Source organism: Punica granatum, chromosome 1, assembly GCF_007655135.1.
Source record: "Punica granatum isolate Tunisia-2019 chromosome 1, ASM765513v2, whole genome shotgun sequence".
Taxonomy (NCBI): domain Eukaryota; kingdom Viridiplantae; phylum Streptophyta; class Magnoliopsida; order Myrtales; family Lythraceae; genus Punica; species Punica granatum.
The window spans coordinates 972,948-988,398 of record NC_045127.1 but is presented as its reverse complement, the minus strand read 5'-3'; the positions used below and the strand labels follow the sequence as shown (position 1 = coordinate 988,398).

At 42.0% G+C, this 15,451-nt stretch overlaps 4 protein-coding genes across 5 annotated transcripts; 2 read left to right on the top strand and 2 right to left on the bottom strand.

Annotated features, from left to right (window-relative positions):
• Nucleotides 1–352: 352 nt before the first annotated feature.
• On the top strand, nt 353–4,918 carry LOC116200093 (protein SRG1-like). Of its 2 annotated transcripts, none has more exons than XM_031530798.1 (5): nt 353–518; nt 3,033–3,318; nt 3,593–3,840; nt 4,002–4,291; nt 4,429–4,670. In XM_031530798.1, exons 2-5 carry the CDS (start codon nt 3,049–3,051, stop codon nt 4,527–4,529), a joined length of 909 nt encoding a protein of 302 aa, XP_031386658.1. In that variant the 5' UTR covers nt 353–518; nt 3,033–3,048; the 3' UTR covers nt 4,530–4,670. The 2 variants fall into 2 exon arrangements, with proteins under 2 accessions (XP_031386658.1, XP_031386650.1); XM_031530790.1 differs by having other exon boundaries at nt 359–518; nt 4,002–4,326; nt 4,429–4,918.
• A 98-nt stretch (nt 4,919–5,016) lies between these two features.
• On the bottom strand, nt 5,017–7,653 carry LOC116200086 (hsp70 nucleotide exchange factor fes1). Its single transcript, XM_031530775.1, has 6 exons — nt 7,366–7,653; nt 7,105–7,247; nt 6,841–6,891; nt 6,372–6,593; nt 6,142–6,244; nt 5,017–5,958 (listed from the first exon to the last, which is right to left on the bottom strand). The coding sequence occupies exons 1-6, from the start codon at nt 7,449–7,451 to the stop codon at nt 5,379–5,381; spliced, it is 1,185 nt and encodes a 394-aa protein (XP_031386635.1). The 5' UTR covers nt 7,452–7,653; the 3' UTR covers nt 5,017–5,378.
• A 210-nt stretch (nt 7,654–7,863) lies between these two features.
• Nucleotides 7,864–10,415, top strand: LOC116200104 (protein FAR-RED ELONGATED HYPOCOTYL 1). The gene is made up of 3 exons (XM_031530810.1): nt 7,864–8,259; nt 9,476–10,077; nt 10,184–10,415. Exons 1-3 carry the CDS (start codon nt 8,210–8,212, stop codon nt 10,255–10,257), a joined length of 726 nt encoding a protein of 241 aa, XP_031386670.1. The 5' UTR covers nt 7,864–8,209; the 3' UTR covers nt 10,258–10,415.
• A 490-nt stretch (nt 10,416–10,905) lies between these two features.
• LOC116200081 (laccase-17-like) lies at nt 10,906–14,049 on the bottom strand. Its single transcript, XM_031530761.1, has 5 exons — nt 13,859–14,049; nt 13,553–13,704; nt 13,152–13,396; nt 12,895–13,023; nt 10,906–12,278 (listed from the first exon to the last, which is right to left on the bottom strand). The coding sequence occupies exons 1-5, from the start codon at nt 13,958–13,960 to the stop codon at nt 11,185–11,187; spliced, it is 1,722 nt and encodes a 573-aa protein (XP_031386621.1). The 5' UTR covers nt 13,961–14,049; the 3' UTR covers nt 10,906–11,184.
• Nucleotides 14,050–15,451: the final 1,402 nt, after the last annotated feature.

The window sequence follows — 15,451 nt, the reverse complement described above, 5'->3', positions numbered from 1 at the left end:
TTCTACCACTAAACGCGAATGTTTGTTTATTTTATTATTTTTATTTCATTTTGATTCAAGTAATTTTTCTTTTTAATTTTTAATTTTTTTTTAAATTGGTGAAAATATCGCATGCAATGTACAGACTTCACGACTAGTATGTTGAAATTACTCGGAGATTTGCACAGGAGCTCCTTTAACTGGTTGACTGCCCTGCCCCCGAATATTCACTCCATTAGTTTCTCTATGTACCACAAGAGCCAGGCTTAACAAAACAACCTGCACCTAAAATCATAAAAGCAAAGGCCCCTTGTTTTTCATTATTTTATTTGTGGTTATCTATTGGCAACCACCTCTCTTTTTTATCATTTAATTTTCTCCCTTCCCTAAGGACAACTCAGCCGGGGGGGCATACAGTCGAGAGAGATAAGGAGAAACATCAGCAACTGATAATACTAAAAACAAGAAGAAGATTGATCAACAGAAAATTGAGGTCTTGAAGTTATCTTGCTGGTATTTGAGATTCCGGAACCATCGAGGTATGCAACTCCTGATCTGATATTTTTTTCAGTGGTGGTTATTCATCGGATTTGTGCTCACCGATCTATGTTATCCTCCTGATAAGTTTATATAAGGTCGCATGACAGATATGTAGTGTAACCTTTCCTATTGGAATTGGATTGAAACTTGTGTTTCGTGATTGTAGATTCTCTAACATTAATTGGAATTATTTTGAGGAGTGAACAAGATGTAAGATTATGGGGTTGGTACTCAACTGAGTCCGGAGCACTAGATGCACTATAGCTAGTCATAACTCGATCCATGTAGCACAACATATCTCATCATACACCTTCCATGTATTTTGATTGATTTAGTCCGGCTTGGTCCATTAGGATATAGTACTATCTAATTATCCCTTAATAAAAGATTACGAGTTACAGTATGCTTTGCGGGGAACAATCCCACAAAGATTATGCATTACCTCGAATCTAAGAACACGCCAATTGATAGTTTTCATAGGCGGTACAGATCAAAACTGTTTCTCTTGGAGTCTTCGAGGAAGCGGAGCTGCAAAAACTTAGATCACGCCAGACAAACTTAAAATACTATTTCAAGCCTTGCCTCACCTGAATCTGACAGGAGGCCCCTAAAAGCTCGTTAACCACTAGTTAATTGTTATAATAAACTGCTATTTGCGACAAAATTTATTTGCCAATCCCAGGAAATTTTTGAACATTGGGTTCCAACGTCAATGGAGATGTTACAGAAGGAGGAGATGATATACCTATTTATGCCACATCCCTACCGGTACCAATCCAAGAAATGGTCCGGAAAAAGCCCCTTGAGGTCCCTGAGAGATACATCAGGACCAATATAGATGTTCCTGGGATCGGAGATGTACTCTCCCTCGAAATTCCAGTCATTGATCTATCTTCGCTCTCGAGAGGATGCATGAAGGAGTTGTTGGGAATATAAAAGTCAATTAGGAAAAGTTAATCTCACATTAAAATATAAAAAAAATGGTTTGTATGGGATTGGACCTCACAATTTGATAGTTCGAACTTTTGAGTTGAAGTTAAGCTCAAACCCATGTAAATTCAGTGGAATTTAAAATGACATTGGAACTCATGGTAATGATCCTAGGGGGCGTATGCACGAAAGCCCACGCACCATGCCAGTGAAGTCCAAGTCCGGAAGTGAACGTCGAGTGTTGGGAATATAAAAGTCAATTGAGAAAAGTTAAATCCCACATTGGAAGTATAAAAGAAAATAGGATTATATATATGAGATTATAGAATGATTTATATGGAATTGAATAGCTCGAGCTTTTGACTTGAAGTTAAATCCAATCCCATGTAAGTCTAGTGAAATTTAAAACAAGCAATGTAAGAAATTGCTGTGAACTTCTTTAAACTTCCACTAAAAAGCTACGTTTAGTTCGTTGGAATGGAATAAACATGGAATAGAATAGATAGGGAATATAATAGAAATTCTGATGAAATTTTTTTGTTTGGTTGAAGGGAATATTAAAACTGAGAATTATAATTCTAATGTTTGGTTGGTTGTAATAAAGAATGGAAAGAACATAAATAGGATGAAAAGACATAAATGTCCTTCATGCTAAATCTAATAGGTTTTATAGGATAAATAGATAACTTCAATAACATCGCCCGCCACTTGAGCCGTATTGCGGGGGAACTCGCACGGATTGGGGAAAAAATAGAAATAGAGGGCCAACTGCCTGAAAGGTGCCTTTCCAGCGGAAGATGCAGCGATAGCGGGATTAACCTATGTTGTGCCCCCTTTCATCCAAAAGCATTCCGGCACTTGTCTCTTTGAGTGGACACAAAAGACTATTCGAACCAGAGTTCACAGCTTCCGCACTCCAATCCCGATCCCTACTCCTCTAATGGCAACCTCCGACGCCGCCTCTCGTTCCTCTCCCTCAAGCTCCAGGCCCTCCCTCTCCGCCTCTGCCACGGCTACAACCTCCTCGGTCGCCACGGACGAATCGACACTGGATGCGAGGGGAATCGAAGGATGATGTCGCGATTGCTCTGCTAGGGTTTCGAATGGTTCTGCCGATTTCGAAATGTCGAGTTTCGGCGGGAAATAAAGAGGATGGCATGCGTTTGTAATTAGTGAAAGAAGTTGAGGGTATTTTTATCCTTTCGCGTTCATTTCCGGATGGGGAAATGCTAATTCGGACAGTGCTGGGAGGCACCGTTATTCCCTATAAAAACTGAGTAACTATTCCGGATCGAAATAGTTATTCCGCATTCCTTTCAACCAAATTTCGGAATACATATTATGTACAGAATAGGTATTTCGTTCCCTATTAAAACCTGTGAACCAAACATGCCTGAAGAGAAGAACAAATTCTCAATTATGTAGGATAATCTATTACGTAGGATGGAATCGTCGTGTTCTTTATTAGGACAAGATTCCATGTCGCTACGAGACAAACGCGGTGAGAATACTCGGTTTGTCATTGACTGACCATCTGCTAGTACAAATATACCAAGTCGAAAGTCTTGTTTATCAATACCCAGATACGAAAAGGAAAGCATGGCCGGCTCAGACAATGTTGTTGTGGAAGCAGAGGACGTACCTATCTATGTGTCGTCTCTACCAGTCCCAAATGTCCAAGAGATGGTCAGAGAAAATCCCCTTCGTGTTCCTGAAAGGTACCTTAGAACGAAGGAAGAGATTTCCGAGTCTGAACCGGGATATGTCAATCCCATGCTTCCCGTCCTCGATCTATCCTTGCTCGTGGATGGTAATGCGCAGGAGCTCGACAAGTTGGACTTGGCCTGCAAAGACTGGGGCTTTTTCCAGGTGGGCCATCTATTTTATAAAGGATTTCGAAGACTCTCTTCTGCTTTTAAAAATGAAAAAATGACAAAAAGAGGGCGTAATGCACTTACGCGCCTCCTCGCCTAGTAATTATGAGATTTTAGATTCAATACTTGGTTGGGACTACCCGTGTCCTTGTATTGAAATATCTATTTCATCGTACTAGACCCATGCACTTTCATTGTAATCGGAAACAAAAAAAAAAAAAAAAGGAAAATGACACATTATTCTCTGGACTGTCATGGATCCCACGCAGGTGGTTAATCATGGGGCTGCAACTGAGGTGATGAACATGATGAGGGCAGCTGCCATTGAGTTCTTCAAACTTCCGCTGGAAGAGAAGAACAAATTTGCGATGCCAGCAAATGACATACAGGGTTATGGGCACACGAACGTGGAGACCAAAGATCAGAAGCTTGATTGGTCAGACACACTAGTTCTGGCCGTCTACCCGGAGAGGTTCCGGAGACCCCAGTTTTGGCCGAGCACACCACCTCATTTCAAGTACGTATGCTAGCCTGGTCTCGTTACTTTTCCAAACTTGTATGGAGGTGCAGCCACTATGCAAAACAAAGCACGGTGCAACACTTCCCTTCGCATGCAAGTTGGGCTTGACATGTGGAGACATAGCTAGGAATGACATATTCATTCTTTCCAATCTGCAGAAAAGCTATGGAGACATACGCAAACGAAATTAGGACAGTTGGAGATAAACTCATTGGTTCGCTGGCAACTGTCATGGGACTCAACAAGGATGCAATGCTCAAACTTCATGGGGAGCTCGTGCAGGGCCTGAGGCTCAACTATTATCCATCTTGCGTGAAACCAAATGATGTATACGGTATAAGTCCGCATTCGGATGCTACTATCGTCTCCATTCTCATGCAAGACAGTGATACAGACGGGTTACAAATTCGACATGAAGGACACTGGGTGCCTATTAAGCCGATTCCAGGTGCTCTTATAATTAATCTCGGAGATGTTGTCGAGGTACTTATGAAAGATCGAATATTACTTTTCTGGAATGGAACTGACAAGAAATTGTGTTAGAAACGACTTTTTAGACTGTTTTTGACTGTCTTGAATTGGCAGTTCTGGACAAACGGGAAGTACAAGAGCATCGAGCACAGGTCAATGACAAACGCGAAGAAATGGAGGATCTCCTTTGCGACTTTCATATATCCACCAGATGACATCGAAATCGGGCCATTGGCCCTCGTGGTCGACCCAGGGAGGCCACATCAGAAGTACAAGAAGATGAAGTACGGAGAGTACCTGAGATTTTCCCTCAAAAGGGAGTTGGAAGGAAAAGAGCACATCAAAGTCGCCCAAGTCGAAGTGCCAAATTAGGTGTGCTGGGATGTCATTGACCCTCGTTAATCACACAATAACAAGAGTCTTGGCCCCATGTATGCAATAAGAGTGTGATGCACATGCATTATTATCTTGATTCGGAAACTAAAAGGATAAGAAGGATGAGAAGTGTTCTGTGCCATTTGTATAGCTGTCTGAAAGGATGTTTAGATTACTGCGGTTGTAGTATGTGTACTATTGTTTATGCAGTGGCTCAATACATTTAGTTGAAAGATTTCATATATTACTTCTTCCCAGTTCTCCCCTTAACAGAGCTCGCACAACAATTGTATCACATAACTACACGCACGCACGCCCGCACGCATATTGAAAGAAAAGGCTATCATCTATGCTATATTGATGCTATGTTGCCGGAAAATGGAACACAGTGATCAGAATGACGAGATTGCTACAGAACTCAGCAATTCCGGCATGATGTTTGGTAAATAGAATACTAAAACGATGTTCTACCAGGAAACAGTAATACATATCTCTCCCTCCCTCCCTCTTTTGCTCCAAAAAAGACCAGGAGAATAAAATAAAGGATCGTCTAAAGTTAATAGATCACAGGCAGGCGGCAGGTGAATAAAACTTCCCCCTTTCCTTAAGTAGCATGGAGGAAGTCTCCACGGAACACGGAGAACTGCACAGATACATTATCACAACAAGATGGATGCTATGACTTTGACTTATGTACGAGGGTTTGACTGCGAGTCAGCATCATTTCTGCTTGTGCTATCTTGCTCAGGAGGGGCATCGCGTGGCGGACCAGCACCCAGTAGCAATGGGGCCGCCTTCTTCTTCTCAGTGCTGGAACTTTTACTAGCTTCTGACGCAGCCCAAGCCCTGAGCGGAGGCTCAAAATGTTTGCTCGCGACATCAGGAGGAGGAGCATCTTCCCCCGGAAGGACGAGGAGCCCTTGCTCCTGCAGCGAAGAAGGCTCCTTGTATCGGGCATTCCAGATTGAGTCCACCAGATGCCTTTCCTCTCTCGCAGCTCTGAGATCATCCGGAGACAATAAACTGATGCCCTTAATCCGCTCTTGGAGGAGTAGCTTCAGCTTCTCATCATCCTCCCTTAATTGACTGCTAGAGCCATCAGAACTGTCTCGGGCAAGCTCAAGTAGACCACGAAGAGCTGCTTCTCTCACGTCTGCATCATCGCTAGCAGCAAGATGCATCATTAGACGGGGAAACCCTAGCTCCGTGACAACGTCACAGTCAGAACTGTTCTCGTGCAAGAGGTAGTGGATCAAGTTCAGGGCTTTCCTGAAAAATCAATTCATTTGAACACAGGGCTCAGTGACCACATTTGGCAAATGAAAGCAAAGGCAAAATAATATCAGGTCGCCGGGAAGGAACATTGCTCTCTGACCTCGTTTTATTATTTCACAGCATAGGAAAAAAAAATCACAAGGAACATTAATCTCTGGACGTCGTTTAATTATTTACCTCTGGAATCGCAAATTATCAGAAGTCAAAGCATCCTTCAAAGCTGCATAACCATTTGCAAGTCGAAAAGCGGTAATGCCAGGTTTATTGTGCCTAATTAGAGCTGTAAAGTCACCAAAAAGGAACGCATAAAATTAATATTTCATTTATCAAGATAGAGAGCTACAACCTACTCAAAAGAGCACGATAATCAGAAAGGTTTGTGAGGGGCAGCAAGCAACGGAACTCACAGGATATAGCGCCAAGGGCTTTGGTCCGAACCATGACCTCAGGATCGGAAGTAAAATTAGAAAGGAGGTATTCTAGGCCATTTGCCTCCATTACCAACTGTTGACTACGAGGGTTGTTCTGGACAATGGTGCTGACAACATCTGCAGCCTTTGCTCGAATATTGGCATGGGCATTCTTCAAGTAGGAAAGTAGAGGGACTAAACCACCAATGGAGTGAAGATCTGCCATTTGAGTATCAGAGGACCAAGAGATTACACGAAAGTCAGAACCAACATATACAATACAAGAATAAATTCACACAACACACAATGTGTTTTGTGTGATGCTACTCTACCATCAACCAGTTGCAACATTTAACATCAGCAACATTAATTTGTTCCTAACATAGTTAAAACAGGCTGTAAATAAGGAAATGTCAAGGCCAAATTTCCAACTAAACAAGATCATATGAAAGTCGAAGAGGCATACCATTGGCCATGTCGATGGCCTCAACATGCTCCTGAAGCTCGTCCAGCATACCTGCCACAGTGCAAGTTAGTCAGCATGGAGGGGGAAGTCCAGAAATATATTTAACAAACCGTAAATAAACTATCCAATTCATTCAACAATCCCTCTGTTAGTGTTAAAGATTTGATTTTGAAAAACACAGGTCAACCAATCTACTAGCTCAACTAAACCATAAATCAGTCGGGTCGGGGGGGCACTCCTCCAAGCATCGCGTAAACTGATTACCTTCAATATCTGTAGGAGTGACGCCTTGAGACTCCAAGACTTGCTCCGGTGTCTGCATAACAAGCGTTATCTCCTTCATCCGCTTCATCACATCCACCGAGTGAGATTGCATAGCTTCCATGAACCATCTCCGATCCTCCTCGCTGTCACGACAGAAAGAACCAAAGCTCAAACTCAACACCACAAAGAACGCACACCAGCGGTTTAACAGCCATGAAAACCTAGAGCATTTGATCGGAAAATTACAAGGGAAAGACCTACCTCAGGTTGCGCGTGGGACGAGTTCCGTCGGAATGAGCGACGCTCCATTTGAACAGTCCTTCCCAGTTAGGCCCGTCTTTCGACATTTTCACAGGTAAAGGTAAGAATTCGCCGCAGCCAGATGCTTCAGAATCATCTCAAGAGTGAATGAACAAGAAAAAGAGTCCGGAGGTGAAGAGGATCGCGAGGTGAGAGCTAAATACTCCGAACAGCGAACAGCTAAGCGATCGGGAAACCTCCGTAGAGTTCCAGAAGCTCCTCGGCGCTCGCAGAGGTAAATGGTTAAAAGGCGGTGGACTGGAAGGAGGTAGAACTGAACGACGACAATGGCGCTCTGATGGGCTTGTCCTTGGGCTTAACATGGGCCGAGGGAGTCCGTAACTTGGGCCGGAGAAGAAGTCCGCCGTATGTTTAGTTTACGAAGTGAGGCTGTACTGAAAGAGGTTCATCGCGTGGGGCCCGCGAAGCATTGAACAGTACTCCCGCCGAGTCACGTGGGCAAGTAAGGGCGTCCACGTCGTCGGTCGGCTTCCCACGCGCCTTTTGCTGCAGGGATGATCCAACGGTCTGACTCCCCCAGATTCAACATCACCGGCACCGGCGAGAATAGAGAGATGAGATGCAGGGCCCCGTTCGTGCACGCGCTACACACGCGACTTAGAATCTTCCTGGGAGACAGGAAAAAGGTGTTTTGCTTTTCCTTTTTCTTTTTCTTTAATTGATTGATGAGAGAGAAATCAGAGATCCCATCCTCGGATATCCTCGACGCGAAGGTTTCTTCCCTTCGCTTGCAGTTGCCCAGTTCGTTTTTTACTGGGTTTGACAAGTGTTCTCTCTGCTTCAAATGGAAGAAGAAGAAGAAGATAAAGAGAGCCTACTATATAACACCAACAGGTTGGTTTGCTGATGCTCCTGTAAATTTCTCATCATTAATTGTTTTGCTTAATTGAGAGGGGAATACTTTTGGTTTGGTTAAAGAAATCCGTGAGATTCTAGTGAACAGTCGCTTATCGCTGAAGGAATCGGTCATGGGATGAAGATGGTGGTGGGTTGGACTGTTGATACAGATCATATGTTGGGCTTGGTACTTTCTAGTGTCTGTTTCGTTAGTTTTTGGTTGGATGGACGGAAATGTCTTTGTTTCTGTTCTGTTCTGTTCTGCTCTGTTGGGCAGGCTGTTAGTGTAAGTTGCCACCGGAAATCTTTGAATTCAATGTAAACCATGACCGGCGGTTTGACTAAGCCTGTGTTTCTCTCAACTAACATATATAACAAGAAGAAAGTCAAATGTTTATCTTGGAGAAGAATGAACAGGCAATAGTGGGAAAAAGAGGATCGGGGGAAGATCCAACCAGTTACTGTGAGAAAACTATCGTATTAGGGTTTCTATTGAATTTTCATTGCTCTTATATGGATTTGGAATCAGGATTTTCAAGCTTCATATAAATTCATCTTTTCTAAGTGAGATTGATATCATCAACGCTTATCCTCACGTACAATGTGTGGTCTATTTCTGTATATACGTTGTCACGTGTCTTTAAATACCTACATTCAATAATTGATCTTGAGCTGGGCTCATCTTCTGTCTCGGGCTAGGGGAACTAACACGAGACGCAATCTTGACTGCACTCGGATATATTAGGTTTGGCATGGTGTGGTTGCAAACATGCACGTGAGCCCGCATACGCGTAATCTAGGCTAATACTATATTGAATTTTCATTTGACTTATACAGGCATGGTCAATTTCCACAAAAAAGTTCAAGTTTTAATTTTTTTTACTGAATAAAAGGTCGGGATGGGAGATAACAAAAGCGCTTTCGTGGTTAAGTCGAGTTTGGTCCTCTTGACCTCCCCTTTGGAAGACGAAGTCCGTTACCAACTGAACTACCACATTGATGGTAAAAAAAAGTTCAAGTTGTTAAGTGTTGGTTCACAATTCTCATATAAACTAATGGATATTAATTTATTTTTTCTACGTGGGATTAATATCCTCAACACTTTCTAAATTGATATTGTAATCAAAGGCCTCCACTGCAACTCCCATGAAATAGAGAAAACGGGGAGGAGAAGACCCTTATTACGTGCTAAACTCGGTTCTCTCTTTTACAGCTTTGGTGAAATCAAGATGTTCCACGGCAGCATCCTCGACTTGAACAAGAAAAGGAAGTTGCAGTCCGAGCTCCTTGGCCTGCCCACACCAAAGCACACGTGCTTAGGTCGAGGCTCCGCACCATCCTGCTCCACATTCCAAGGCTATCCTGAATTAGGACAGCTCCAGCCAATTGTAACAGCCAAGGCAACATATGAGGAAATTGGTTCCGGACTCGAGTCTGCTGATGGTAGCAACAGCTTCATGGAGGGCTCTGTGTCGTCGACCATGTCGGTGTCTGCCAAGTTACTTAGCACGCCTTCCACTTCAACTGCTATCTGGAGCTCAGAGAATCAAACATATTCCTCAGACAGTAACGAGGCAAATGAAATGGAGATTAGGGCTGCGGAGGAGGACATCAATTCTCAGTCAAGGGGTGGGCCGATCAATCTTCGGCAAATGCTGGAAGAGCAGCTACTAGAGTTTACCACCCATGCAGACTATAATGGGATTGATTTGATGGAGCAGTCTGGAGATAACCGGACCGAAGATGTACTTTATTCCAGTGGCATGAATCCAAACAGTTATGTGCTTTCCTCGGGAAGATGGATCGTCGAGCAAGGTATCAATGGCGTAGGCTTCTAGCTTATGTTTATGTCGATGAGACGCATGTTCTGGAAATCCGCAAATTCTTTTATTCACTTACTAACTGGTTTTACTGAATGCAGAGGGCCAAGCTACTACAAGGAAACCAACCATCGACAAGGAATTCGAGCAGTACTTCTCCATGCTCATGCTGTAACCGCTGCTAATTAAATCGGAGTGTGTAAATATATTACCTTCATATGAATCATTTGCGTGGTAACCTTCCATGGTAAGGTATCAAAGGATGCTACGTATTGAATAACATCTTGTAAACTGGATTTGATAATGGAAAGTTGCCTTCTGTAATTTTTTTTTTGGATAAATGGTAGAGACTTTCATTAATCAAAAGGATTTACATCAAGAGACCATTTACCATGTACATCACCAACATCAAAGAACTCCCAGTCTACACCCCAAAAGAAAATTGATTAACTATTAGCACTATCAAGAGGGTAAAAGATGTGATGGACTATGACAGAATTGACAATTTTGTGAGAGAATCGGGGGAGCACATATAACTTTGCTTTTACGTCTGCAAAGATCTTACGAATCATAGCCGTTGTAGATGAGGTTTGTCCTTGATAGATTCTAGCGTTCCTCTCTCGCTTTCTGTAATTTTAGGTTCAGTGTTGCTCACGTTGATTCTTATTCGGGTTTTTCGTTATTCCCCGCATGCTTCGGGGTGCTCAAACAAGGTCCTCAGTTAACTATTAATACGTGAATACTCTTCTTTTCCGAGACTTGATTAAGGCGATAGTTACAACAATGCAATCAAAATGGGGCCACCCTGATTGAGTAGTAAATCAGCATTGAAACTGCAACAACTTTGATTAAAAGCAAAATGATCATGAGATGGGACATAAAACATGTTTGGCAGTAGAGGATTAGCATTAATCAAATTCTGAATCACATGATTAAATCCCCGTACGATGTTCACTGCCGAGCTGTTCGCTTTCTCTCTCTCTCTCAAGCAACAAATGTAGACAGACGCGCACACCTTATGCCCCAAGGGGGAAAAAAAAACATTAACTTACAAGGACCCTCTAAAAAAATTAGCCGCATCCCGGACCTTTCATGGTCGTTGTTAACATTTTGGTAAGTCGGACGGCGGCGGCGGCAGCTTTTGGTTTGGTTCAGGTCCATTGAGGACTATCCACGCCATCCTAAGGCCCCAGCTCGTGTGCACGTCTAGGTGACAGTGCATGAACCACACGCCAGGGTTGTCCGCTAGGAACCGGACTGCTACCCAGCCTCCTGCCGGGACACCGAAAGTGTTCCTCTCGACAGGGTCCACCAGATTGAATTTCGTTGGGCCCTTGCTCGGGTCATAGTTCCCAAAGCCCTGTCCAACTACGAAGAAATTGAAGCCGTGCAAGTGGAGCGGGTGGCTCTCCGCACCTTGAATGCTCGTGCCCTGCATCACCAGCTCCACACTACTATTGAATGGCAGAACCACAGTCTTTGTGGCATTGAGAACCATAGTGTTGTTTGGCGGAGTCCCGGTGTAGTTGAACGGCACTGGAGGTTTAACCGGAAAGTCCGTAGTGAATACCCCATTGGACTGGCCAAAGAAGTAAGCTTGCAGGAGGGCTGTTGATGGCAACGCGAAGGACACATTATTAACCGAGGCAGCAAACTTGGTGCCATTGGGCCCTTGGCATGTTGTGTTCTTCGGGCAAGGGCTGGTCCCAAGACCGACGGTGAAAAAGAATTTCTTATCCACCTTCTGCGGTACTGTCGCTGGGAACTTAGCATTGGCCAGGCTTCGGAACTTTCCGGTGAAGTTGGCCACAAAGCCAGTGGCATTAATCGGAGGCAGAGTAGGCTTTAGCAAGGGGAGCTTCTTATTGGAGGAATGGTTCTTGGACGGGTGCTCGTACTCGAGGATTCCAGCAGTGGTGGAGTTGTCGAACGTGCCCTGTCCGGAGAAATAGGGCCTTGCTTCCATGAGGAAGGTAGCATTCGGGAAGCGAGGCTTGGTGCGGAGCAGGACATTCATGGTCTGTCCGGGGGTGATCAAGAGCTGATCTGCTTCGAAGGGCTTGGTGTATGAGGCATCAGCTTCGACCACGGTGAGGGTGTGGTTTGCGATGCTGAAGAAGAGCTCATCGTTGAGTGCAGCATTGATCAATCGAAGGAGATAGGCCTTCCCGGGTTTCACCTTCAGCTTGAACGTATCTGATCAACACTCATACATGAAGATAATTAAGATCATGGCATAAAATTAGTGGCTAATGTAAAAAAATCATATGGAACTAATGTAAAAAAAAAAAAATTTTGTTAATACTAATTTTTTTTTTTCGATTTACCCAAAAAAAAAATTGTACTTGTTCAAAGTGGAAATCATAGTGCCAGCTGACTTTTCGCTGTTCAAATTTAGACGCAAACCCAAATTTGATGGAGACAATCACGGAAAGACTTCCATGCACACAATTTCCCGCAGGTAGGAGAGAGGTTGTTGTCAAATATTATCCTTGAGACTTTGTCGTTCAACTTACCCAAAAAAAAAAAAAAAAACTTTGTCGTTGAGCACTCTCTGATGATTGGAGGATAAAATATTTGTCATGTCTACGTATGCATGGTCAGCAAAATAATGAATAGTAAATTAGCCAAAAAAGAAAACAATTAATTTACCGAAAAAAAACAATTATTCTTTTCTCAAGAACAAGATATTACATGATATCTGCCCAAATTATTGAAATCTCCTCAGTTACATCAATATATATAATAATGTTATTATTATACTTATTATAATAAGTATATATGCGCATGTGTACGAAAGAGATGGGTATACCTTGAGAGGAGCAATTGTATAAGGGTCCTGGAAGGCCATTAATCGTATAGGCGTCTGAGACGTTGGGCCCTGCTCCCGTCTGAAGAGCCTGACTTATCACAGCCTCTGGGTCTACGTTAAACCACTCTCCTGTACGTCAATACATAAATTAAGCAACATTTGTAATTAATAATTAAGTCGGTCCATTTCTATCTGCTAATTAGAGATTAATGATAGATGTAGTATATATATGTGTATACAGATTTCTGTATACTGACCAAATATGATGGGGACTTCCTTGTAGGGCTTCTTGAACGGGTACGACTCGTTCCTCCTAGGGAGGATGATGATGGGACCATGGACGGTCGATCTCATCCACGAGATGTGAGCATGCCACAGCAGAGTTCCCCGTTGCCCGACGGTGGTGAAGTTGTAGACGTATGATTGGTTAGTCTGTATCGGACACTGCGTGACATACGCAGGCCCATCTGCCCACCCGCTCCTGAGCTGCCGAACTCCATGCCTGTTCTCTCGAGACATTCATTCTCAGACAATTAGCATATCAACTTGTGCCATGCAGAATGAGATGGTTATAATTGAAACTAATATTGATCGATCGAACTGGCAGTTTCATATACATAGTATATATATATATATATATATATATATATGCACGTACCAGTGAATGGTGATGTTGTTCGAGACATGATTAACGACTTTCACAAGCACACGGTCACCTTCCCTTGCCACCAGCGGAGCCCCGGGGAACTGTTTGTTCACGGTCACAATCTTTCTTGTGTGGCAGAGTCTCGTCACATTGTGGTAATCAATCTATAATACCACATAAACATACATACACACAGAAACACCACATCAATATTTTACTAATTGCATATACACAAGGACGCCTAGACCAGCTGATTAGTAGTAGTAGTATAATAAGAAGAAGAGAAAGGTGACAAGTTGATACGATCGACGAATGTACATTGAAAGTGTAGTGTCTTGTCCTGGCTGCGGTGAACTTAACAAACAGAGACAACAGCGAGGCGAAGTAGATGAGGAGAAGCGATTTCTGGGAGGTTCTCATCTCTTTTGTTTTGTTATATGTAATTCAGAGGTGGTCACGCACAGTACATGTGTGAACGAGGGTGGTGCAAAAATAAGGCACAAGGCAAGGCAAATATATAGATGATCATGGGAGAGGGGATTAGGTAGTGAACCGAGGCGTATGAATGAATTTGGTCGAGGGCGAGGCGAGGGAAGGAAGGGGAAAGAACGTTCCAAACTTGGGAATAGTGGGGGAGAGGGAAGTTTTCATGTTCACTGTCGAGGTGGAGATGGGTCAGCTTGTCTGTTCCGCTTTGTTGTTGGTCGAGCTTAATTTTAGAGTGCTTACCAAGTTAATTAATATAATTGAAATCCCCCCTTCAGTAAACTTCAGACTAGCTCATGTCACTTATTATGGGTAAATGTGTAAAAAAAATCCCTCCTTCAGTAAATTTGCCAATTACGTAATACCTCATGTTTTGTTATAGGTAAATGTGTAAAAAATCACAAACTTTACCCCTTTTTTATATTTTATCACAAACTATATTTTTTGCCTAAGAGTTACACGAACTTCACATTTTTTTTTTTACATTTTATCATAAACTATATTTTTTAGCACGCTGAGGGTTTGATAGTTTCTCCGATAAAGTTTCATGGTCAGCAACTATGGAGGCAGTCACTTATCTCCCTATCTCCGATTGTCCAAGCTTCAAATTTTTTAAATAGTTTTTTGATAATGTGGTTCGCCACATTAATTACCGTTAGTGACCGTTTGCCACATGTCATCTGTTAATGGCCATGTCAATAAAACTGACGAAAATTTAGACGTATGTTAAATGGGATGAAAAAATGAAAGTTTGTATATTTTTTAGCCAAAAAAATGTAGTTTGTGACAAACTTTAAAAATATTTAAAGTTCGTGTATTTTTTAGAAAAAAAAATAAAATTTGTTATAAAATGTAATGTTTGTGATTTTTTGAACATTTATTCTTTATTATTATTATTATTTTATTTATTGTTTTTATAGTGGGCTTGCTTTAGTGATGTTAATCCCACCTCAACCGGAAGTATATAATAATATAGACATAGGTCCTAAGCTCATCAAACCGAATTAATCACCATTACAGGGCCTTATTTAATAACAAGTTTAACAACATCCAAATGCTTGAAGGATAGAAAAGCCGAGAAGTTTAAGCTACATTTGGTTCGCTAGAATGGAATGAATACAAAATAGAATATAAATTCTGATAATTTTTTTTTGTTTGGTTGAAGGAAATAACAAAACTGAGAATTATAATTCTGATTTTGGTTGTCTTGAATAAGGAATGGAAAGAACAGAAATATGGTGAAAAGACAGAAATGCCCTTCATGTAAATCTAATAGGATTTTATAGGATAAATAGATAACTTTAATGACAATTTTTATAATTAATAAAAAATAAACATTTAAAATAATTTAAAAGTAAATATTTTTCAAAAATTAATTATTTTAATTAGAAATAGTAAAATTATTAATATTTAAATGTTTATTAA